General features: G+C 40.6%; 1 protein-coding gene across 1 annotated transcript in view; it reads left to right on the top strand.

Moving 5' to 3' along the window:
• blo (bloated) overlaps window positions 1-26,987 on the top strand; it is an 87,062-nt gene that overhangs the window by 24,626 nt on the left and 35,449 nt on the right. Inside the window, exons 2-4 of the mRNA XM_019052141.2 lie at window positions 6,657-6,769; window positions 21,629-21,934; window positions 22,781-24,861. Coding sequence (XP_018907686.2) covers window positions 6,676-6,769; window positions 21,629-21,934; window positions 22,781-24,861 — 2,481 coding nt within the window. The 5' untranslated portion in view covers window positions 6,657-6,675. The remainder of the gene's footprint in view (window positions 1-6,656; window positions 6,770-21,628; window positions 21,935-22,780; window positions 24,862-26,987) is intronic.

Below are 26,987 nucleotides of genomic sequence, written 5' to 3' on the forward strand. Positions count from 1 at the left end.
GTGATTTAGCTATTATAGCCCCAGAATACTTTTAAAGCGCCTTTGCGTTCCAGAATCTCGACGGAATTTTTTTTTTTTTTTTTTTTTGCTTAAACGATTCAAGAAACATTGTAGTTAAAAATATAAAGATTTTTCGATTTGGACGTATGAAAAATGTTTAACTCGTTCAGGCACACCGTGTATTGTATGGAGTACTGCTGTTATTCGACCGTTGTCTTCAGGTCAAAATTCTTACAAAGAAGCCCCTTGCAAGAGGCAAATTTTTGTAATTTCTCCCAGTTTTTTCAGCGTTAGGTATATAAATGAATTGTTTGTCAAATTTTGAGGTCAATTATATTTAATTGTAATTTATACTTTCTTTTTTTTCCCCTTCATTTTATTTTTCGTATCGAGGAGTCGAGGTTTTGTTGATTTCTTCGGATTTCGATTACTGTAACTTCTCTTCTATTCGGCCGATTTTTATGAATGAGGTCTCTTTTTATTTGTGTTTTAACGGAGAGTAAGGAAAAAATTGCTAAATACATGCGAAACAATTTTTTTTGAAAATTGGATGAATCCTAGCGTGACGGTGAAATGGTTAATGAAGCGTGAGTAATTGGGGTACGGGTATCAGCCGCGTTGGGACCCAAGGCCCATTGTTCTTCGTGACGCCGACGCAGTGATCAGGAGCGTGGGGACGAGAGGGCTTAGTGGACTCCTGTATGAGCCACGTTTAGCAAATGGTCTAATGAGTCTCGAGGCTCATCACAGATTGCACTTACCACTATCCTGGTGGCCCCGGCTATCAGAGCAAGGAGTACCAACTTTTGAAAAGGATAACAGTGTTGTGGAGATATGTCAAAGCAACGTTGTGAACAAAACGGAGTGAGTGAAATTCTCATTCAAGGAGTGCCGAACTGGTCAGCCATCCTCGAATCAGTTCGCTTGCATCCGCTTATATATGCATATTTTAAATCAGCGCGCCCCATTCTAAGGTTTTTTTAAAAAAAACCAAGAAACGTAGACTCTTGGTATTCATTACACATAAACTAGCGAGCCCCAGAATGAGAAACAAATTTTAATCATTATTATTGACGGATTAGTAAACTTTTTACACGCTTTGGAAAATCTCAGAAGTTCGCGGTAGTCACTTTTCGGTAAGGAACTAGGGGACTCGGTTATTGTATCGAGGGGGGGGTCGAAACGATCGCAAAGGCGGTATACTACGTATACGCGCCAAAAATAAAAATAAAACAAAAATTCTATGAAAAATCAAGCAGTCTATAGGAAGCAAATCTAGAATTTAAAAAAAATTATTTAAATATACGCATATGTATTATATGCCTGGCGATATGTGTCATATGTGTCTACTGGCGATTCTTGAAAGGTGACAACACAGTTTTTCCGTGGAATGTATAAAACGATCGATTTTTGCCAAATTTCTTCTCAGAAATTAGTTATTTTTGAAGAAAGTTCTGCATATTTTTCCTTGAAATTTTCAGGAGCTTTAGGTGAAATTGCGAACAAAATTATATGAAAAATTGGAGGAAAAATATTTGCAAATTTTCCTGAAAGTTTGTGATTTACCAAAGGAAAATCGGCAACGCCTAACGGTTCATACGGCGTTTTTCCTTAGCACGGCAGAAAAGGTGTTCATTATTTTACGCTTCCAACTAGAGCCTTATTTTGTATACCTTTGGAAGTGGTTGCTTACTATAAGACACAGTTGGTTCACTCGTCAGCACTGAGATATTTTAAATCATGCACGCAAAAATTCGTTTTTCATCAAAAAATCTTGATCAGAAATTTCCAATCTGAGAAATCTCCGAGCGCACTTTTATGGTTTACTTGATCGAAAAATTGTTTACTTCTTTTCATATTTGGCATGATCCATTTACTATCTAAACTCACGATAACTGATAAGATGTCCACGCTCCCTAAGCATCAGCCTTACGAATCGTCCTATTGACATGACTCACGGCCATGTGTTGTTTGCCAGCTAATTTGCTTGTGTTACTGTTAAAGGCATTGACATTTGCCGTGTTGAAGCATTGGCATTTGTCACCGTCATGTATATTAAATTGATTACAAATCCGGTGTCACTGAGGGCCTTTCCGATTGTGTTCCTATCTGGAACAATTCCAGCCTGATACGCTCATCTCTTTATGACATCCAAAACTTAGGTTGATGCTACAATTTAAAAAAACAGGACAGTTTTTTCGAACATATGTTCGAGCACATTCGTATTTCAACAACACATGTATAAAGTAATTAAGTTTGGATGTAATGCAGTTCTTTTTTCTAGATTTGTTTTCACATTACTTATACGAACATTACATATAAAAAGTATATTTACGTAAACATGGTGTCTTTCATATAAATTGTTCACCTGATGATGAGATTACCAGGAGAATGTGACTGTATACTAAATTTACAGAAATGGTTTCCCCACGATTTAGCATAACTTAGAATAGTAGCTAGACAACCCCCCCCCCCCCGGCCCCCCCATTTAAAGTTAACTTATTTTAACTCTTCCTGAAAGTCCCGCACGGAAGTGTTCAAGCTGAGTCAAGAGAGACAGGCTATTTTTCAGCATGTATATACTCGTGTCCCGTTTTAACATTTCTTGAAATAATGTTTTTTACGAAAACAAAGTTCTACTAACGATTCTCCTTCAAAAATAGTCTTACGAGATACGACTGTATGAAAAATAGAATTAAAAAATACAAGTTAAACCCTCCACGTTATAAGACTTGATGCTCAAAGAAGGAGAGATTCAAATGAGACGAACAAAATGAGAAAAGTCATCGATCTCCAAGTCCCACCAGCGAGGTGATTATTGAAGTTGATAGACAAAGCTACAGAAAAAGGAGACAAAAGGGATATGGAGGGATCCTATTGGTGAAAGTGGGTGGTTGCAATGGACAAAGGAGGTTGATAATAGGCTAACTAACGGAAACCCACGAGAGACCCTAGAGTTAGTCCATCATATTTCCCCCTTAGGCTATAGCGTCCAGCCCACATACAAAATAGAGGCTTCAAAGGGACTCGTCGATTGCCCCGACTTAAACCGCTGGCCAATAAGAGGGCCAGGAAAGGCATCGATGAGTCTCTTTGAAGCCTGTAGTTTGTATGTGGGCTGGACGCTAATAAGTTATCCATTTCAAGTTGAAATGAGTACGGAGCGATCCCATTGGTTGAATTTTTCAACCAATGGGATTGCTCCGTACTCCCTATGTCTATCGCTTTGTCCATCAACTTAAATAATTAGCTCGCGCTCGTGGAAGCCCTATCTGGGGCGATTCTTAAAAGTTGACAACACTGTTTTTCCTCCATTTAAATGTATGTAAAACAATCGATTTTGGCGAGGCACCCTGCCTCGCCTAGATCGACTATTTTACATACATTTAAATGGAGGAAAAACAGTGTTGCCAACTTGCAAAATCGCCATTAGCCCTATCATTCAGGGAAATTCTTGAAAACGTTGCTGGAAATTGACATGACTCGAGGAGGACTGTGAAGATTCGGTTCGGTTTCCGAACGGCCGATGCCTGTGCTGCCGTGCTAAGGAAGAACGCAGTATGAGCCTTCAGGCGTTGCCAAATTTCCTTCGATAAAAACTGAATTTTTTTAGGAAAATTATGAGTATTTGTTTCCAAAATTTTCAGACAATTTTCCACGCATTTGAATCTAAAATATCTGAAAATTTCGAGGCAAAATAGGAGTAATTGTCGTCGAAAATATATGTTTTATCGAGGGAAATTTGGCAACTCTCGAGTGTTCATACGGCGTTTTTCCTGAGCACGGGAGTGCGGCTCCACGACCTGAAAATCAATCAAAGACCCGCTCGGCGAGCTCCCAGTGAACAATGCTCATCTATAGGTGCCATTCATAATTATATTTATCGAATACGGCCGGGATTATTTCCATCTTAAATTCAAAGTTGCCAGATTGTGCTGAAAAATCAGCACTTTTCCCTATTTATATCCAAGTAAAGTATTCACATTTTATCGCACAATCTGACAACTGTGCTTATTGAGCTCTCTTCCCGTGAAAGGAACTCGAGCGCTGCATCGCCATTCCTCCTCCCAATCCGATCGCTTTGAGTTTTCTTTTGTCGCCAGCGGCTCAGGTGTAATCGATCGGTAAAAAGTTTCACCCAATCTGATCCGGGAAATGCCGCATGTGACGCGTATGAAATGGTGTGATGCCATTACGTTAAATAACTGTGGAGGAAAGATGACGCTTCGGCGTTTGGCAGCGGGGACATGGGACACTCGAAGAAAATAATACGGGGCTCGAAATTCTATAACCCATATTTTTTTATTTTCCGCCTGTGAGTAAAATAATATTGATTTGACGATGGAAATCTTAATAAATTGTATTACACAGAGGACTCAGATATAAATAAATGTGTATTAAATCTAAGTGAGACACTCTTATCTCATCATAGGAGCTGTGAAGAACATAGATAAACGGTTTTTTGTTAGAATAATAATTTGCGCAGCGTATATTAACCTGGGAAATTGTGGAAGTTTAAAAATACTCGGTAAAAAAATTAAGAAGAAGTAGAAAGAGAGAAAGAAGTATAAGAAATCGTAGTAGAATGGGTAACACGATTAGGTATCCGAGGTATCGAGACTTTTCGAAACTCTGTTAACACTCTATTAACACTCTCTAACACTAAATTTTCATTTCTTATCCAAGTTATTTCTTGAGATCAACAATAATACTTAGCAGGGAACGATCTATCGTTAAGTAGGTGTTCAAATTTACAAGTTATCACCAAAGTTATTTACTGCCTATGGGCGATTTTCTAGGGGTGCAGGAATGCAGGATGAGCCGTACAGCAGCCGCAGGAGTGGGGGTGATGATACATTAGATGATGCCCTTATTGCTTAAATTTGCGTATCATTGCACCTTATAAACCCTAGCTGCCAGGCTTTACGTGTACACTTAATCTACAAATCTCTACAGCGTTATGAGTTCTCCTCTTAAATTTCTGATTTTACACAGCCGCATATATAATACCGCTGTAGCCTCCCTCCTGAAGATGCTTCGATACTTATGACTTAATTTAACCTTCAATCGTGGATCAATAAAAAACTTAGGTGCTTGCACTCCCAGGCGTTTGAGCTCTTCTTCCCATTGGCGAAACGTAAGTTACAGCGCTGAGTCACCCCTTGCGGTTCCTCCACGCGCTTCAGTGCGGTTATCTAACGGCACAGTCCGACAACTTCACAATAAAACATAGTAGCGGGCGATGTACGTCATAACTTTCAACGGTGTCAGGAAGAAATTGCACGTATACGAAAGCTAATGAGGTATTTATCTATGCGTGGGATGGTCCCGGCAATTTGGGATCGGCCCTTATTCGGTCATCGAACATCATGTTTACGATTTCTAATTTGCAGAGGGCGCTCCGCCGCGTCAATTAAGACGTGAGAGATCATAGAAGCTGTCAAATGGACCGGATATCCCGTGATTGCTGCTTATTGTTTTTGTTACCTCACTGCATTTCTGCGGCCTGCCCACCGGAAGTAGAAAGCGCCATGCAGGATCGCCAAATCCTCGCTTCTCCGTTGGTCTGCGAAAGCAAAGTTTTAAAATCCTCGACATATTGGCCGCTTGATTTCAAGGCGATGTCTTTTTACGTTGAGCTTTGATTGCAGCTGTAAAAATACGGCGGAAGTTCTATAAGATTTTTTTTATTTATTTATTTTTTTAAAAAGAATTTTATTTAAATATAACGTAACTACTACAAGTATTTCCTTGTATCTATCTACATGGTTTAAACTAAAACTAAACGAATTGCATTAATTTTTACATGGTAACGTTAGATGATATGATGATGATCATAGACTTTAAGCACTACTGCTAGTGAAGAATATTTCCATTGCTCGCTCAATTTACATCCTTGGAGAGATCATCGCAATAAGAAAACTGCAACCCTTGCAATTGCGCTAACGGTAGCATGGGTAGAAATAGGGGAGGTTCCCCACCCCCAGAAATCTACTCGGTTCTTAAGAAATGTGAGGAATTTTGCTAATTGCACATGCATGCGTGACGTATTTCTTTCACCTTTTAAATTGTAATTGGATCAACTTTTTTGTGGAAACAGCTCAAAATTGCCTCTGAGACGACTCAACTTTTCAACATTTTCTGGAGAGGGGAGGGGTCTTGGATCATACATCTTATAGCCAATACATCTCTACAGAAACTACGTGGGGGGACCGCCATAAGTCAATTGTGGTAAAAAGAAAATTGAAAACATATTTTTTTAAAAAAAGTTAAAAAAATTTGATTTAATTTTTTTTAAAAATATTTAAGAAAACGATTTTTATAAAAAATGTCGGTACTCACGTGGTGATTTTAGTGTATTTTCCGAAGGAAATATACACTATTGCGTTCTCCCTCATGTTTATTCATGCGAAACATGTTTTGGAGCCTAAAGTTCCATCCTCAGTCGGCAGCGAACTCAATACATCGAATACATCTCTAGCCAGAGATTAGGAGTATGATCTACTTCCGGATTAGTCCAGTGCTACTCCGATTGAGTAGAGCTAATCAGCCGCGAATGGTATCCATAAAAGGTATATACTTACTTGTAAACACTTTTTTTGTACATGGACATTTCTAGGAAAAAATCTGAAAACATAATTTTGAATTGTTCACAGATGCTGAGAGGGTAGGGGGATGCCCGAGATTAGTCGCTCGGACTCGCAAAGATCGGACTCCTCCATTAAACCTCGAGTATCTTTCAACAGAGATGTCCACATAAAGAAAATAGGTAAGTTCTCATTAAAATTACTTGACAATATGCTTGAAAACTACCTTTAAGGTGATTGTAATCTTGGTTGTTAAACATAGTTATCAACTTTATATATGAACGACAAAATATACAAGGACTCAGAAAAAACTTCTGGCTTCAAACGTCGAAAATACACGATCTAAACAGGCATGCCATTCATTCAAGGTTTCGAGAATGAAAGTTTTGGCTTCAAGAGCCACTGTACTGGGACCATTGAACCTGGAGAAATCGAGCTACGACCCCCAGATCCGGACTTTACGGCCTCTGAACTTAGAGCGGATGGTATATTTGCATGGCCTTGGCCTATACTTGCGGCAATTACAGTCAAAGTTGTTTCTTCCTTATGTACGGAGCACGTATTATTTATATTATAAAAATACTCATATATAAATTATCAAAGCGATAATGTCTCATGGAGAAATTTAACGAGAAAACAACAGAATATTTGGTACGTATTGAAATGATACACTTTCTTACCCTTCCGTTCAAGTCTCTCAGCAGTTTCCATCACACTACGGTTTACTCAAACTATCCGCATGGCTTATACTTGCGGCAATTAGAGCCAAATTTGTTTCTTCCTGATGTATGGAACATGCATTCTTTATATTATAAAAATACTCACATATAAATTATCAAAGCGATAATGTCTTATGAAGAAATTCATTGAAAATAGTGTATCGGAAAATACACTAAAACAACAGAATGTTTGGTACGCATTTAAATGATACGCTTTCTTACCCTTTCGTTCAAGTCTCTCAGCAGTTTTCATTTCACACTACGGTTTACTCAAACCTGAGGCTTAATTCATAATGTCTCAATGGACCGCCAAACAGGGTACGAAATTGAGATCCACAATACATGTTACCTTATCAAACTTTCACGTGAACTAAGATGGACACATTGATATAATCCAAATCCAATTAATCATATATAAAATAAAGGTTTTTGCCGGCCTCAAATACACTCCCCCCGGAGTCTACTCCAGTCGAATAGAACAATTACCTAATTTTGGTACATTTTACGATCATGGAAGACGAATCATTTCTCCGTGTACTTACTTTTTTGTGAAAATATTACCTCGTATCAGAAGAGGAAAGAAATGTGTGTGAAATCAGGCTCTGGTTGTTTGTCTAACGTATTGGTTGAATTTTGTGCCTAATTGAGCTGATCATGATTTTTTCGCGAGCGGGAAGTTTGAATTTACTACTTATAATGTGGACAACGAATATTTATTTATCATTTATGAGTTATTTCTGGAGGATTCTGTTATATTCAATATGTTTCGCGTGAAATTTGTGTAAAGAAACATGCGCTGTAGTGCCTCTTTCTCACCCTCTCCATTCGCAACATACTGCTCTTCCTGCAATCACCCATGCCATTTATGAGCCTTCTCAAGACAGTGCGCTCGCATCCAAGTGAGCTGCGTTACGCATAGCACGTTCCACTGGCGACGACAAAACCGGAGCCTCTGATCCATTTCTCACACGACGTGATTCGAACACCCGAACACCGTTGTCATCGACTCGCAAATAACGCTTCGACAGAAGTCGCCGATGGGCTCGGTCAGGACCCGTGGCGTTATCGCTTTTTTGCCCCTCGTTACAGAGTGAATGTTGTGTTAGCGCGATTACAGATGTGAGTGGTGTAACTGGAGCAGGAACGTGATCGCAGCCGCATTAACGCCTTCTGTCAATGATACCGGGCTCAGTGCACTCATAGAGACGATTTATTGGCACTCTCCAACTGAGTGCAATTTCAAACGTCATATTGAGAGTCTCGTTTGAACTGTATTGAAGAGAGAGGAACTGAGTCACAATTGGGGGGGGGGGGTGCGTTGGGAGTAAATTTATATTATACACTGTAGTGTTTATACATAGTGTTTATATATAGTGGTTATAGTATGTTATACACATCTCAGTTCACTTGAAAGTTTGATAAAGTATCACATGTATTGTGTGGATCTCAATTTCGTACACTGTCTGGTGGTCCATTGAGACATTATGAATCAAGCCTCAGGTTTGAGTCAACCGTAGTGTGAACTGAAAACTGTTGAGAGACTTGAACGAAAGGGTAAGAAAGTGTATCATTTCAATACGTACCAAATATTCTGTTGTTTTTTCGATGAATTTCTTTATAAGACATTATCGCTTTGATAATTTATATATGAGTATTTTTATAATATAAAGAATACGTGCTCCATACATATTTATACAAAGGTATGGTAATATCTACCATAAGTCTATACTTGATTGCATACATAAAAACACCTATCAGCATAGGAAAACTAATGACACATATTTTGGTGCTATTATGAGCCAGAAGTTATGGTTCCTTGTTGAAAATTTAGTCCATTTGTACCTCACCTAATACAAAAGAACCGAGTAGCACATTCTGGAGTAAAAATGAATAAAATTTTACACAAAAGCTCGCGTACGTTAACATGAAATCGCGAAGTTCCGCAAAATGCAAGCAATGCATATATTATGTGGTTCAAAGTATAAAAGTCAACGACCATTTTGACAATTATAGAAAAAGCTTACATCGAGAGGTATAGTTGTAGATTTTTACTTTAAAATATAATGGACATTTTGGAACTTTCTAATGGAGATTGTTCCTTTTTTTCATACAAATGTTTGACTGTCATCGGATGAATTTTCAAATGAATCATTGACTATACTTTTAAGATACATTGAAAAAGTTTTATAAGATGTGAAGGACACTTAAACGTTGGTATAAAGAAAGGAACAAACTGAAAAAAATGGTTCTTAAAATTAGTTAGTGATTCATTTGGAAAAATATAGCCAATGTCTCAAGAAAATCCTCAAGGACAAACAGTACGTATTATTATTTGAGGCTATTTGTTCATTCTGCGGATTGGCGGTCGATCTCATTAGACTAACGTGCGTCGAAACAAAAGGTGGAAAATATGAAGTGGTTGATTGAATGAGGACGGACAAAGACGGGCAAAAGCGTTGGTTGATCTGTTTGCCAAACGGTGCAAAAAAATTTACTCGATCGTCAGTGGGTTTAGGTCGATTACCTACGTATGAAACTGAGCACTCACACTCACATAGCATATAATTTTGCTCTCCTTGAGGCAGAAACTGTCGGTCGATACCTAAATGAACTTGAGCGTTTGATGTGATACCAGCGCATTGCATTTAAATGCAACACAGCTCTCTACATTGTCTCATTTCCTGACATTCAATTGCCGCACCTCACTCATTGATTGATCGGATTTTATGTCGAGAATTCTTTTTCCGCTACATGTTTTCAGGGCGCAAAAAAGAGGTTGTATTCGAAATAATACATACAACGCTATAGAATAATGGAATCGTTTTACTGAAATGTGCGTTATCATTCCTTTCATTGCTGTAAACTCTTTGACCCTTAAAATGGTCATACTTTGTCAAAGTACGTTCTACCGTTTTACAGGACCAATTCCCATTGTTTTTACGGTCATCGGTAGGAGAGCCCACATTATTCAGAGTTTGGAAATATGACCCAGGTTTTTATACGATAGGATTAACTCATGAATTCTCCCAATTAACGCTGTTTTTCGTTTTTTGTCACAGTTTGTTCCAAAGATCCAATATCAGCCCAATTTTCATGATTTTTACCACTATCGATAGGAGATAGTGCCTAGATGAGCCCGCTCTATTTAGATTAACTCATGGGGGCCCGCAAAGAAAACCTTAAACACCCTCTGAGGGTTGGGCCGCATAGCGGTCAGGAGGCTTAGTTGTCGAGGAACTGTGAACTAGGTGTTGTGCGTCACTACCTGCCATTATTGGTCACGCGAGTGTTCAGTGTAGCACACGTTCAGTTTAAAGATTCAAAAGAAAATATGAGTTAGGTCAGTATACAATTTAATATCAGACCAAAAGTACCTGAATGCCTACACTGTATCAACCCTTTATTGGGAAATATTCTCTAAATTTTGACATTTTATTCTAATGACAAGAATCGTTATTCTTAGGCCCCTAGATTCCCATTTAATAAGCGAAAAAGTCTCACTGACTGCTGGATTGCATTTAGCAAAAAAGAACCAGAGTGATTACAGTGCTGTAAAAATGTTGCTCCTTCAAAATTATCGAAAAAATCTCCCTGAATAGCAAATTGTTTTTTCTTCCACCAAAAACGTTTTAATTTTTAAGCAAAATAATTGTGTCAATTTGAACACTGTACATCTATTAAGTATTTTTAAAATAAAAGAAGAAGTTGCACACATTTGCAAACACTGTAATCGTGCTGGTTCCTTCTTGCTAAATGCGATCCACCTAATGGCGCACTTACCAGGGAAGATTTTTTTCCGCCGATGAAATGTATATAAGTGTGGCAACATGAAATAAGATTCATGCGAACATAACGACCTACACCAGAGCCTGGTGGATGCTGGATCTGAACTGCGATCGGTTTATCGAGAGCTGCGTAGCTGCGTGGGTGAAATTATGTTAAAAGCGAGCCGGGCTTCTGCATACTTGTTTATAATGCAAACACCCAGTTGCGTCATACGGCCCGCAGGATTTCCGTTCTTCTCCCATCAGCCATCCGCGGTACCTTCCACCTTCGAAATTAGGTAATCGCGCCTTGGTATATTTCTTTTCGACTCCAGTTGCCGTGGCGTCGCGCCAAACTGTCACAATAAATGATCTAGAGACCCAGTTATCTATGATCGAAAGTCTGGCGCGAACGGCACGTGATTTTCTTTTCGCACGAATATCTCATACGGTTCCGCCTCCGCACATGTGCAAATAGGCAGGATGTATAAAACAATAACGAAACAGGTTTTTTTTATTTACTTGAGAGATGAGGACATAAAAATATATTTCGAAATGTTAGTCATCTCAAAAAATTACACTTTCTGAAAATGCACGCGACAAAAGCCGATAGAAAGCGCCTCGATAAGTCGAAAATTTAAATATTCCTTGCTGTTCATTTATCGCATTTTAAAACAACACTTTCGTCAAGTAATCATAATTCGCACCATCTGTTTGACTTCGAAAGTTTTTTTATAAAGGCTCGTGAGAGGCCGTGTGAACAAATATAGATCTCGTACAAACGTCCAATATTTTCGTCTATAAATGCTGTAGGTGACAATTATTACCTGCAGAAATGAGCTCGGATGTTCAGATTTATAATTTTTCCAAGCCGCCACTTTTTAAAACGAGGAGCTCTAGGTTCCGGGCCAATTACTTATATACTTATTACTTAATTACTTATATTTGGGGGAAATCACAGAATTTCCCCCGAAAATGCAAGTATTGAGGGAAAAAATTATAAAATGCAATTCCACAAGTAGGTACTTTTGTCAAGTATGCTGAGCCTCCCTTCATTTACTCAAAAAGAGAGAAGGCTAGAAAAAGTGTACAAATTCTTCAGTGCGTTGTCGTAGATTACCCTATTTAAAGGCTCAAGTCGGAATTTGGTTGAACTTAAACCTAATAAATTTGAGGTAGGATTTTTCGTTGAAATTTAATCGATTAAGCAGACCTCTTGAAATAAGGAAATAAGCCGCGACGTGCACACATGTTACATCAGTATTCGGTATGAGCACACATAAAGGATTTCAATCGCTGTGAGAGCGATTTTCATCATGGGAAAACCTAAAATTATCTCTTTTAATTATACGTCAAACTCATCCTCTTGAATGTTAAAAATCTCTTAGCATCAAACTTTTCACCGACACGTTGTTCTCGACACGATTCAATGAGACATGGACCAAATTTTGGTTGACAATTTTTCTCGGTGGACAAATTTTCATCATTTCAATTAAAAATTGTTGCCACTCCAAACACTTGAATGCATTAAAATGCATTATGATCCTCTCAAGAACGCACAGGTGTAAACGTAAACGAAACAACACCGATTGAAAGTTCGAAATCGAGCGAGAAAGAGCCGGCAGCAATCGGATGTCAGCAAAAATAGGCGCCCACTTTGGGTAGCAGCGCATGGCGCTAATGATCTGGCAAAACTTCCTGCTCATGCATAGAGTTGAAAAATGCAACTCTGCCCGACGCTTTCGGTTGCATAATTTGACAGGTGTAAAAGAATCATCTCTGACAACGAATGCGAATCATTTTTTACACCCAACCAAGTACGGAGACACTGCAATGTTTGCTCAATGCAGCCAATCAAAAGTGATGGTTGTCTCACCGGACGCTGCCAAACTGACGTATGAGGCTTCGAGCTAATCAGATGATGAGATAGGAAATCGACATTTTTCTGCATGATTTTACAGATTCAGTCGCAGCACATTTGCGTACAAATTTCATGGTTAGTGCAAGTGAACGTCTGTCTATGGTAAACAAAGGGGGTTGGGTTCCAACTGGAGTGGAAAGTAAGCACGCTCTTCAAACCAAAACAAGGTGTAAACATTACGGATTGCGGCCAGTGGGGAAGAGTAAGTACTCTCTAGTCACTGACTTCTACATAAGGATTGTGTGACGCAATAGAAGAACCCTTGTTGTCGAATATCACGTAGAAAATAACCAGAAGTAAGTTTTTTTTAATCCTGCTGCATAAACTTTCCCAGAATCATTGCAATTTTTTTTCTTTACTACTTAATGTATGAAGATGAACTATACGAGTATTAATACATTTAACAGTACATGCAGAGATGTAAAATTGATGTGACGTGTCGGCAAATCCGCAATACCACCTGTTCATATCACACTTTTTGCGGTATAATCTGAATTTTCAAAATAATTCCATTTTAAATTAAAGTAAAAGCAACACTCAGAAGTTCTAAACATTTCTTCTCGGATCACGTTTTATTAAAACAAGAGCTGGGTAATATATGACATCTTATTTCATGGTTCTCGACTAGGTGATTAAAGGGAGCAGCGTAAAGGCAGGGTAAAAAACTATTAAATGACAGGCATTAGGCGATGGTACTAAGTAAATGAAATGAAAACCACACGTTGGTATACACGGTGCATTGAAGCGAAGTTTAATAAATATTCTGACTATGTGAAATACACTGAATGGGAACAAGCGCATCTGAAGAAGTAAATAGATTAAATTAGACAATCCTCGTCGAATGTATTACATTCAGTTATTACATTTAACATTGTTAATGGTAAGTTTTACACATGTGTCGATGAATAGTGACACTAAGAAAGATAGTATTTTTTGGGTAAAATTGGCAACATGAAAAAGGGCTGACGAAGAGTGACGCATTCTTGCAATAATATGAGTGTTTTCTTTTTCCAATTTTGGCTAAATCACGCCCAGACACGGTTCGTCGCTTCATGCTGGCCAACATAACCTTATTAGAAAACGGATTTCCCGAGTCTCCTCTGACGTTAGAGCGTTACATTGCATCAACGTCTGATTTATTTATAGAAATTTTCTGATTTAAATAACCGCCTGATTGTTACTTAAAATCGCGATTCACACCTTTGTTGATCTCTTCCCGTCGTATTTCAGCAAAATATCTCCATAAAAAACCCGATTTTTTTCAAGTTGTTTTCTCAGCGTTTCCTTGATTTTTTCAAGTGGGGGAGAGGTTAGGCCAGTATTACATAATTCTGAAGGGGGTGTGGGGATGCGTTACGGGTGCGTTACAAGTGGAAAGGGGGATTTAAAAATGCGTTACGTAATATTTGAACGACCCCTTAACCTCAGTGGGGTTCGGGGTCTCTCCTGTGCCCCATCAGATAAGCATTTGGGACGACGCAACGGGACCCTGACCCTAAAATTCAGATGCCATGCGGTCGATTACACCCATGAAAACATATTTTACGTCTATTCAGAATCCTCTTCGTATTAAGGTAATACATGTTTATATTACACTGACGATTCATCTATGATATCGATAGTTACAGGAGAGTTATTTTGATAGCAAGAACTGTTTTTTACGCTTATTGAAGTCATAACCGAATTTCAATGACATCATTCGTAAACTTTGGACCTCATTCAAAAAGATTCATACGCATACTATAATAGACCTGAGAAGATATTCAAGATCAACTAACCGTAGAGGACAATTGGCACGCATTCTATCAACCTTCACAAACAGCGGAATCTATTTGGCGACACGAGTCACTATTGAAATGTCATGGAAAAAATGACCAGAAACAGGAATTAAACTCGAAGAATTTGCATCCTGAAAAGTGGCGCAAATTAATGTGATGGTATCTTAAGATACCTATATATGGTGAGTTTCATCCGGCTCTCTCCGGCAAAGGGAGGACAATTTTCGTTAAAATAGTCGTTTGCTGACACTAAAAGAAAAATGATACAGTCTGGAGGTGAAACACAGAGTTACGCACGTCTTGAGTTGATTCTTGGTTCTATACTATTCTTTGTGCAAAATCAACTCTGAAGTCCACCTAATTTGAGTGAAATTTTGTTTCCTTCCCATATCTTACGAATGTAACCCGACAACACAAATGTTTTCAGAGCACGCACTGATACCAAGAATTGCCAATATTTTAGTGTATGATACACTGGAAAAAAGCCTCTTGGATCCAGAGTCCAGACGCTCAACAAATTTGACAGGAAAAAATATCCTTGATTAGATCGGATTTTTGCCTGAATTGTGAGTCACTTGATTCCATCTTTATGCATGTGCGAAAAGGTATAAAGCAAATTCTCGCGGTCACAAATCATTCACTTTCATCAACTTCAGGTTCGCCTTCAATTTTGTCGTATAGGCAACAATCACATCGGGGAGCGCGAACTACTAAGCCTCTTAATTTATGCAGATTTCCTTTTGATACGAGCGAAACTCTGATTGAATCAAAATCATTCTTTCTCGTCAAATTTGTTAAGAGTGTGAACTCTGGATCCAAGATAATTTCTTTCCAATGCAACCTAACACCATTTTATCACATTTAATTTAAGGGAAATGTAAGAGTGTGCCCTTTTTCATTCATTGAGACTTCTAAGATTAAGTTTTCCAAGAATTGCATTTTGCAAATTTAATATTTCAATATTTCAAGAGAAAAACCGCCTTGCATTGTTGCCGTGTTGGGTCAACAAGTTGGGGGTTTTAATCCAGTTTCATAGGGGCGCATACGGTCACCAGCCGAGCCATTATCAGAGAAGAATGAAATATCTCAAGCATGTTGGCGAAAGTTGCCTTCCCTTACAAAAATGTCACCATTTTTTCCATTCCGAGGGTGGCCGAGGGACCCGTGTCCATAACCTCCTTATAAGGTACTCTACACGCAAAAAAAAAGGTAGAAATTGTTGGAATTGTTGGTCAAAATAGCAAGTGAGAAAGCGTGATTTTCGCACCGGGATTTTTAACAGTGAACTATTATTGCTAGTGCCTTCACCACTTTCAGTGGTGTTCCATATGAACCACTAATTGGTTTTAAAGCCATGGCTTTTTCTCAGTGAAGAAGGAAGTCGAGTGCGGTATGGCAACGTCGGGCGGGAACGTTTCAACCGGAGTCGAACCTCGCGAACTCCGGATAAGGCGAATCGGAACACCCTGAAAACGGAATCGGATTATGCAAGGAGCACGCTCGCGACCTTGACTCCGCTCACGGGAGCGCCACGCCGCGCCGCGCCGTTCCTCAAAGCCCGCACGAGCGGGAGCGCATCGTCCGGCCTAAAGGCCCTTTTCCCGGATCAAAGGTCCCCAGTCCCCGATGCCGACTCACCAGTGGCGATCAAGCAAACTGGCAACACTCTTTTTCCTCTGTTTAAATATATTACAAAAATCGATTTTAGATGAGGCAAGCTGCCCCACCAAGAATCGATTGTTATACGTAAATTTAAATGGAAAAAACAGTGTTGCCAACTTTTAAGAATCGGCACAGCGGTTTATCAGCTCAAAATTACCCGCCAATTATCGTCGATGGTTTTTCAAAGTGTCTCACAGGAAAAAAAAAAAAAAAAAAAAAAAAAAAAAAAAAAAACATTGGATCGAGAGTCCAGACTCTTGAAAACACTGACAAGAAAAAATACTCTTGATTCAATCAGATTTTAGCTTAGATCAAAAGGAAATCCGCTCAAATTAAGAGGCTTGGTTCTTGATTTAAGCTAAAATCCGATTGAATCAAGAGTATTTTTTCTTGTCGATGTTTTTAAGAGTCCGGACTCTGGATCCAATGTGTTTTTTCCCAGTGCTAGTGTTTTCGCTGTGGATTGCATACCCCGCCTTTGAAATGAATGTTCCGTATATTTTTAAAAATTTCACCAACTTTTAAAATTTCAATAAATCTTTCACGGAATTACATCACTTTCTTCCGTTTTGTACACCACTCAGCGGTAGGAGAGTCACAACTTGATCAAATTTAGCGACTTCATATTTCAAAAAGCGAGTAAATCCAAAAGGTGATGCATAAAATATGTTATTTTTTAAAACATTTTTAACTAAAAATCAGTGAATAAACCCATCACGATGAGTAATCTGTAGTGCACTCGTGAATTCTTTGCAGTGTTCCGTATAGATGATGAAAATCCGTGCGTAAATCTACCGGCAACGTAACATAAGGCGAGAGACTTAAACGCTCGGATAAAAAAAGTAGCCAGTAAAAATCGATTAAACTTTGCGATAAGAAACCATCATTTTGGCGTATCCACAAAGTTAAGTATCTGAACAGAGGAACTAACACGCGAGAGACTTAAACGCTCGGATAGGAAAGTACCGATCCTTGGTGACTACATTTTGCAATAAAGGATTATCATTTTTTGCTCATCCATAAAATTAACTATCTGAATAGAGAAATTGATGGCACATATTATATACGCTCTGTTGTATGGCAGTATCTGTGAGGCCACTGAACACATTTCTACCCCCGGTTGTGCGGCCCCTCTTGATAACCCCTAACCGGATATTAGTCCAAAATTGCAGTTTTATCGCCCTCACGATAAGTTTATGTGTCTTGTGCGCTGCGGTGAAGTGATGTAGGTACAGTAGGTTTACGTGAGGCTCTGTTAGGTTTTGCTAGGTAATGGTAGGTTGAGTATTTGTAATTCTGTCACCTTTTCCTGGGAAAGTAAATTTTAGTCGGAATATCCCAAGTAAGTGAAACGTAGGTATGCTCTTGCCAACCCTTTGGCTGAAACGCAGCTTTTTGTTCCCGCCACTAGAGCCGTGACGCGAGATTTGAATTTCAATAATTTTGCAGTCTCGGCTGGAAACAAATTTGACCTTCTGCTGTTGATAAAAATGAGCGAAGAGCCACCTCACTGAATACAAACACGTGTTCAATCAAACGAATTTGTTGGCACTGAATATGTTTATTTTCATCAACATCACTCGGTCATATTTGTTTTCAGCCATGACGGCAGAGTTCTTGAAATTCAAATCAAGCTGGAAATCAAGGTGGCAGGGACAAAAAGCTGCGTTTTGGCCAAGGGGGCTGACAAGAGCACACCTACGTTCTACGTTTCACTTGCCTTGGACATTTTCCGGGAAAGTTCACTTGATTTGAACAATGTACAGAATGTACACCCCTATCCTCGTCCAGCGGAATCCAAATCGGTGAGCTTTTGGCATTGGTGGAATGACGACTGACATGATTTAAGCGATGGAATTGGAGTTGGAGCCGATGAGCCGCGTGACGCTGGGCCGTGCCATGCCGGGACGACGCACGCTGCCATTGGCCGTCGCGCCGCGGTGGCAGAACTCAAGGTTGCCACCGCGAATTTGCGTGGGTGGCGGCCTAACCCGGGCGTCCCGCGAAACGTTCACATTAATGGGCGCTTCTTACTCGTCACTGCCACCTCTCCGCGATCGCCGCGTTGTCGAATCGTTTCCCAGGTGCTTGGAAAGTGCGGAACAAAGAGGTTGTGATGGGTCAGTAGCAAGATGCCCGGATCGTTCACTCGAAAAAAAAGTCGCATGGATCTAGAGTCCAAACTCTTGAAAACATCACCGGAAAAAAAAGTACATTGGATCTAGAGTCCAGACTCTTGAAAACATTGCCAAGAAAAAGGACTCTTGATTTAATCAGATCTAAGCTTAAATCAAAAGGAAATCCGCTCAAATTAAGAGGCTTGGTTCCTGATTTAAGCTTAAATCTGACTGAATCAAGAGTATTTTTTCTTCTCGATGTTTTTAAGGGTCTGGACTCTAGATCCAATGCGTTTTTCTCCAGTGATTGACAAGAAAAACTACTCTTGATTCAATCGGATTTTTGCTTGAATCAAAATGAAATCCGCTTAAAATAAGAGCCTTGGCTCTCGATTTAAGCAAACATTCGTTTTCAAGAGTCTGAACTCTATACCCAAGTGACTTTTTTTTCCAGTGTTTGTTTCATTTGACAAGCGCAGAGGTGATTTTACAAGCTGGCAACACTTGTTTTCACACTGGTTTTTCTTCAATTTAAACCCATTAAAAATATCGATTCAAGTCGAGACAAGCTGCCTCTTAGAGAATCGATTGTTTTACACACAATTAAATGGAGGAAAACAGCGTTGTCAAATGTCAAGAATCGCCACTGGAGACGTGCCCGTGCAAAAAAATAAGTTAACCCACAGGATATTGACAGGACAGACCACTTTGCAAGTGGGCTGTCCACAAATCACAACTGGCACGTAGGGCTAAAGAGGGGAGGGGAGGGTTTGAAGGTGCTTCACATTTGATTACAACAGAGGTGCTTTAGCATCGGAAAAAATAGAAAACTTGGAAAAATTACCTATACCATCAATCATCTCGATAATCGCCTGTCATAATTTGAATCGATGAATTCGAAAAGGCCATTTTCCAAAATTTTAGCAATGAGTCGCCCACTTAAATCTACCCGTAACGCGTTAGTGATACAGCTCCTGGACGATTACTGTACTGGATTTGCTAAGGAGGATCCTTCTCTTGGAATTTACACTTGCTGATAAATTAAAGAAGGGACATCTTTCTGCAGATGGGCTACACTTTGATGATCGGATCATCATTCAATAGGTCAAACTGGAAAGTACATGTACGTCGTGGGAAATCAGCAATCGTAGGCAATCTATGTTAACTCTTGAAATTGCAAGACTTCTTATCGACATAATAAAGGTTTCATTGATGAAGACCTCCAAAGGCACCATCTCGGCTTAGAGCGCCTTCAGATTCCCGTGATACTCTCTGCTTTCCCAAGCAGCTAGTTTAGTTGCCTATTTGAATAAAAACCAACTAAGATCACTCATTTCATTGAGTACACGCACATACTTGCGAGTGACTGTTGGTGTCATGCATTCAAGAGGAAAAAAGGTATCTTCAACTCCAAACATTTATTATAATCATTACTTTCTATCTTGTTTCTAAATGTTTGATTTTTCTATCGAAGATAAATATTGGATAATAAGGAAGGTGTCTGTGGTTGGGGTTAAAGTCCCATCCATAAATTCATACCTCGGAGGTAAACCGGTGCGGGTTGGTTGAATCGTGTCACTGTCACAGGTTATAAAAAAATTGTTACAGTGAATTATAAATTGATTTAGCCGAAAACCAAAAAATCTTATTTAATTGATTTATACATGCTTTTATTTTGAAAAATATTCCAGACGTTGAAAATTTAATGTCTTTATCTCCAATAACTGAGGAAAAAATGAAGGAATACCCACGATTTTACAATCCTACCCCATCGCGCCGTGAATGGTGACTCAATTTGTCGTGATTTCTCCCTCCACTTTCCTCGATTTCACACACCGGTGGGCACTGACACTACATCCCAAAACTAGCTATCTATCGTGCATGTATACCTAATTTAATTATAATTGACTCTCATCAATAACACGGCTCACGGTGAGCATGGATTGGAAACGAGCCAAGATCCAATTTATGGAAGACCACGCAGTACGCATTGTCTTTTTACCCTATTCTTTGGCCTCTCATTTCTACTAATCTCGTTCACGCCCCGAGTTGCTACGCGTGTCAAAGATTTTAATTTCAAAGCGATAAGATAATTTTATAAGACGAATGTCTTTAATTTAGTTGTACTTTTACGTCGTATACCTCAAATTTTGATCGCTTTTATGTTTGTATCTGGGGCAAGAATAATAATCATACCAAATTTCTATACACTTCGATGCTGAAAAAAAGTTGATTCAACTCTTCGTTGAATTGATAGTTCTCAGTTGAGGCTTATTTTATACGTGCTTTACGGCAAAAAAGTACTGATAAAACTCTAGTGCAGTCAGTTTGATATATCAAAGAAAAATCTCCCGTTGGCCCCATTAATTCATTCCGGTATAAATCGATACTTCACGATTTACCCTCTGTAAAACTGGTCTGTTTGGTTTGCACCTAAAAGGACGGAAAATTTATAGTTTATCCAAATATCTGGTAGAGCCATTTCCGCTTATTTTTTGCTGCTATAGCCAAAAATTACCTAAGTATTCTTCTATCAATCACTAGTTTCCTGTGAATCAAATTTTTTCAAAACCACATTTTATGGCAAACAATTTTTTTTCCCACTCCGGAAACTTATGGATGATGGGAAAAATTAAGGTCATTCTCCAACTAAATAGATAAAATTACAGATAGGATTCTCCTACACTGGAAAAAAACACATTGGATCTAGAACCCAGACTCTTAAAAACATCGACATGAAAAAATACTCTTGATTCAATCGGAGTTTTGCTTGAATCAAGAACCAAGCCTCTTAATTTGAGTGGATTTCCTTTTGATTTTAGCTTAAATCTGATTGAATGAAGAGTATTTTTTCTTGTCAATGTTTTCAAGAGTCTGGGCTCTAGATCCAATGTGTTTTTTTTTTTTTTTTTTTTTTTTTTTTTTTTTTCAGTGTATCAGATTCCAGTTCTCAAATTCAAATTTCAATTTTCTTGTTTAAAAAAAAAACATGTTTTTTTCAGATCTATGCGTTCACCAAACTTTTTGAGAACGTTTGAACTTTTCAAAGTAAACTGATGGTTTAATTTGGCTGTTGACAGGTCACCCGGATGCTCCTAGCGTTGTAGGGGCGCTCGCGGGCGATGGAGAGGGGCACCTGGTGCCGACGGCGGTGCGGCGGGAGGGCCCCAGCCGGCTGTCCCGGCGGGAGCTGGCCAAGGAGGCCGAGAAGGTCCTCAAGCAGGCCGAGAGCGTCGTCTGCGTCCCCATCTCCGAGTCGGGGGCCATCATCGAAGAGAAGCCCAGCAGACCCACTAGAAATCATATCCCTCATAGGTCCAACTTGACAAGGAGGTCCAGTTTTGGAGGCTCCGACAACAAGCATGAGCTTTCCAGCAAAAAGCAAGGTAACTTTTTTTATGTAAATTCTGCAGTAAATTGGAATGAATTTTGCAATTAGGTACTGCAATTACTAGCTCCTACGTGAGGAAAACATATTTCTATTGGGGAACTAATGGTACATACGCTGTTTCTAAATTGAGCCAAAAATTCTAGTTCCAAATTGCAAATAGTAGCTGAATTGTGCCACGAGGGGCAAGACACGCTTAGGCGATGTCAGAATAAATGGACTGCATTTTGCAATTAGGAACTATAAATTCCGGCCCGGTTTAAAACAACTTATGTGCTATTATTTCTCCTATGGACATAAGTGCTTTTTCAGATGGGCCAGAATTTATAGTTCAAATTGCAAAATGCAGTCCAAATAGCGTTCAAAAAACTAATTGTATATACATTGAGAGTTTTGAGAAAAAACCTACTGCAATCGTGTAGGGATCCTAAAATATGCGACGTGAGTATGCATATAAAATTGGAAATTTCATATACATTTAAAATTTACTGATTTTTTTTATATATAAAAACATTTGATCAATCATCATTCGAGTTATTTTTTATAATTAGTCATTGATGATATCCTTAAATCTTCACGGCAAAATTAAATCGCTGATTTAACAATTCAATTGCTAAAAAAAGTGACTGCAATATTTCAACGTAGATTTCACAACAAAAAAATGCGACTTTAACCACTATTGTAAGCTAAAGTAACATTTTTTTGTTGTAAAATCTACATTGAAACATTGCAGTCACTTTTTTTAGCAATTGAATTGTGTAATCAGCAATTTAATTTTGTCCGCGTCTACCATACTTTCCGTGGAACATTTAAAACATATCCTTCGTGCTTTCTTTTTGTGCAGGAAAACCGAACCTAATTTCGTCGGTCTTCAACTCGCTGGATCGATCGAAAAGCAAGAAGAAGACCGAAGCATGTGAGAACGAAGACTACCGGTACAATCTGCGACGGAGCAGCCTCCACGACGACACGGGGACCAACAGCCTCCCGCGGAGCACCCAAAACCGCTCGAGAACCCGAATCGGGCGCAGTGTGAGCGACGCCGGAAGCCGGAAGCCCCTCGACCGGAAACCGGAAGAGAAGAAAACCATCTCGATATTCGCCACCCTGGACCGCCTACGCAACCCGAACAGAAAAGCGAAACCGCATTACGCGGGCTCCAAATCCGACGTCGAGGTCAGGAACGTGGCCAATCGGAACGGTGACGTCATCGACTACTCGCGCACGAACCACGTGCAGAGGAACCCCTCGCCGGTGGTGGCGCCGCGGCGGAAGAAGAAGCAACTATCGCCCATCATAGAGATCACCCCCCGGGAGGACTACTTCGAGTCGTCGTCGGAGAAGCACCAGCCGCACAGTCTGGGGGGCGGCGAGTACGAGAGCCTGGGCCGAAGGCCGCGGGACGAGGTGGACCCGCCGGTGAGGAAGCAGCACTACAGCCTCGGCGGAGGAGACTACGAGAGCACCGAGCGGAAGCCGAAAGCGGCCGGACCGCGCTACGCGGAATTGACGGACGACGATAGCGACATTGGCGGAAAAATTTTAGCGACGCCTTCGCCGACCCGAGCGCCGACGATCGACAAATTGATTCAGAAGTTGAGCGAGGAGCGACGCAATAGAGCGGCGAGCAAAGCGGCTGCGAGCTCGAGCCCACTTGTCGAGCCGGACGAGGGCCGCCAACATAACGACAACAAACCGTTCTCGTACACGGAGCCGCCCACCAAGGCTGACGCGGACGGAGGACATGTAATCTACGCCCAAGTCGTCGCGAGCGGAGGCGTCGACGGCAAACCCGCGGCAAAACAAACCGTGCACGCGACAGTCAGTCCGAATCGACTGCTCGACGACGAGCGGAGCCGCGCCATGGGCCAGGACCGTGCGTCACCCACCTCGCGCATCCCCGAACCGGAGAAGATCCTCAACCTCATCCGCGCCCAGAGCAAGCCCGTCCCCCTCGAGCCGGAGCACTACAAGCCCAAGACCGAGACCTTCATCAGGATCGAGCGGGACGACCCCTTCGGCACCCGCGGACGCGGCGACGGCATGGAGCTCAACGGCCGGCGCAACTCCTCCTTCGACCGGGACGACCTCACCGTCTTCCGCGAGAAGTACGGCTCCCTCCTGGACAAGCGCTCGCCGAGCCTCAACGAGACCGACATCGGGTGGTACAGCACCCCCGCCCGGAACCTCAGCCACCGGCGGAACCTCCTCGAGTCGAAGATCGAGGACAAGCAGCGCCGGCTCACCCTCACGGCAGGCCAGCTCAACCTCAACAACCAGAAAAACAACAAGCTCAGCGAGCTTCTGGACGACACCTCCGATCTGACCAAGAACCGGTATTTCGAAACGAAGATGGTCCACGAGTCCAGCGAGCAGAGGCGGCATTCCCTGAAGAAGGATGTCTCCGACTCGGGCGTGGAGCTGAGCGACTACCGGAAGGAGTCGCTGAACGGCTACGCTCGGAAGATCGAGCCACCCCCAAGGGCGAAGCTGGAGAACAAGGCGCTGTACCACCAGAGGGTGGTGTCGACAAGGACCCATTCGGAGGTGCCCAAGGTGGAGCGGCCGCCGCGGAGCAAGCTGTCGAGCAAGAGCTTCTCGGCGACGAAGACGGTGCAGGAGAAGAAGCGCGAGGCGGTGCCGAGTGGCGCCACGCTGGTGCGGCGCTACAGCCAGAACGAGACGACGCGCTACCGGATCGAGCCGAAGACGGCGCCCGGGGCCCTGGCGGCGCCGGAGAAGAAGCTCACCAAGATGGAGAAAGTGAAACAGTTTTTCGGTGTGAACGCGAAGAAGAAGCGGGGCCCGGAAGAGGTGGTCGTGCAGCGGTACCGGGAGTACAAGGGCAGTGATACCGATGACCCATCGTCGTCCGAGATTCGTCGCCGCGCATCCACTCAAGATTCGGATAACCCTACTTACGAGGTAAGCACCACCTAATATTTCCATTGTTTTACCCAACTTTGGGCCATTTCCATTATTTTGCTAGCAACGCAGCGTATCCAATAGGAAAGGGGGGGGGGGGCTTGTAGTAAACAACCCCCCCCCCCCCTGTAACAGGTCTTGCAAAATGTATTTACAAGTCGATGGTAAAGGATAGATGCCGTCGCGTCTATCTGCACGATGACAATTTTGTAGGACGAGGAGAAAATTTCGCCATTTTTGTAAGGGTTAAATTTGCAATTTTTCATGCATTACAGCGTCATTACAACGTTCCCTTGAAGAATTGGAAAAAAAACTATAAACATCAGCTTGCGTGTTTTGCATTGTAGAATGCGACGAAGTCGCCGACTCTTTTTTGCCAAAATTTTCCGGTAGGCTGCAACTGATAACCCGATTTACAACACATATGACCACCCCCCCCCCCCTCCCACAAACGTATAACGAACCCCTTTTCCTGATCCATGGTTGAAAAGTTCATCAGAATGGCTTCGGTCGAAAACTTAGAGAAGAGATTTACCTCTGCATCCAACAGATACGAATTTTCAATCAGAGCATCCCCATTTAATATCATCCATGTGACGAAACCCCCAGGCAAATGAGTTGACGTGTGGGGCATATTTTCCTCTAGGATAGAAAAAAAAGAGCGAATAGAGTGCATGGCAACATGATATACCCATCGATGATGTCTCTCATACATAAATGGCGTGTTTCTACAAAAAATGCATACTTAGTGGTCCTTGATTTGTCGGAATTTTGTAAGAGGTTCCGGGAGAAGAGAACTCGGAGCTCTACCAAAATATTTGAAAAAAAGTAATTATATAAAAGTAAAAGTAAGTAAGTTATAAAAGTAATTATAGTAGTTTATATTTTTTTCAAATGAATTCTTCAAATAATTGAGGGTTGTGAGGACGATGCGTTTAAATGCAGTTCTTTTGTTTTTTTTTTTTTAGATATTAATAATTTCAAGTGAAACTAGTCTTAATGTATATTTTGCGCAAAATTCGCTCTCAATTTCCAATTTTTTAGCATCAAAAAGTCAGTTTGAACTTTCTTTCCGTCATAAGGATCTATGTAATTTCGGAACTTCAAACACGCATTTCTCGAAGTAGCAAAAACTTTACTTATGCGCATTGTCCTCCAAGCCACTCAATTCTCATTTTTTCTGAAAACTCCTTCTAATAAACCCATATGAGCTTTAATTATCGATGAAAATTCGCAGGGCTTCCTTTGATGGGTTAATAGTTCTAGTTATAATTTTCGGAAGTTAAAGTTTTGAGTGTCTGATAGTTCGAATTAGATCACTCTGATTTGTTTTTGGATCTTTTCGTAGTCATGACATCGCCGCTGTTTAAAAAAACTGATCCAGTATTTCGTAACATGGTTTTTTGGTTAGAGTGAATACCACAATAAATCAAACATAATCTCGATGCTTGAGCACATTAGCAAACTGGCTCATTTGAAACTTGCAAAAAAGGAGATCAGATCGTCCCAGTTGCACTCATGTGCCCAACTGCCCACGCCCTAAGTGAGAAAACCCGCGCTGCACGATCGAACCTAATTTCGAAAATTTATTTAACTCGTCGTTGGTGGCAATAGTAATCTTCTAAACCAGATCCGCACAAATTGCTAAGCTGATTAAACTGTCTTATAGATTTTATTGGCGAGGATTTCCTTTATGACGTCACGTGTCAATGCACTATCCCGTGAGGCTATTTTTAAACCCATTTCATTGCCATTTTCCTCTCTTTTTTTATGCTGTTTGCAATTGATTCGAGCTAGAACTGATAGATACGAGTACATTAGCAAACAAATCATATTACTTTATTCGGTTCTCTCTTTTTACTCCTACTTACATTGAGTATAAAGTAGCTAATGACAATAATAGGGTATTGTCTCGAGAACTACGAGCATTTAATGTGAATTCAAATTTTGTTGGGAGTACAATTTTCAACTCGATCACCAAATCAGATGTTTCTAATTCAACAGTTTACTAATAACAAAACTCGTTTCCAGCTATTTTTGGCAGTAGCTTTGCAAAAAGGAACCAAGAGCATTGCAATATTGCTAGGATTGAAGTTTGGGGAAATGACGCGTTAACTAGTCTCCTC

Source organism: Bemisia tabaci, chromosome 5 (assembly GCF_918797505.1).
Source record: "Bemisia tabaci chromosome 5, PGI_BMITA_v3".
Lineage (NCBI taxonomy): Eukaryota > Metazoa > Arthropoda > Insecta > Hemiptera > Aleyrodidae > Bemisia > Bemisia tabaci.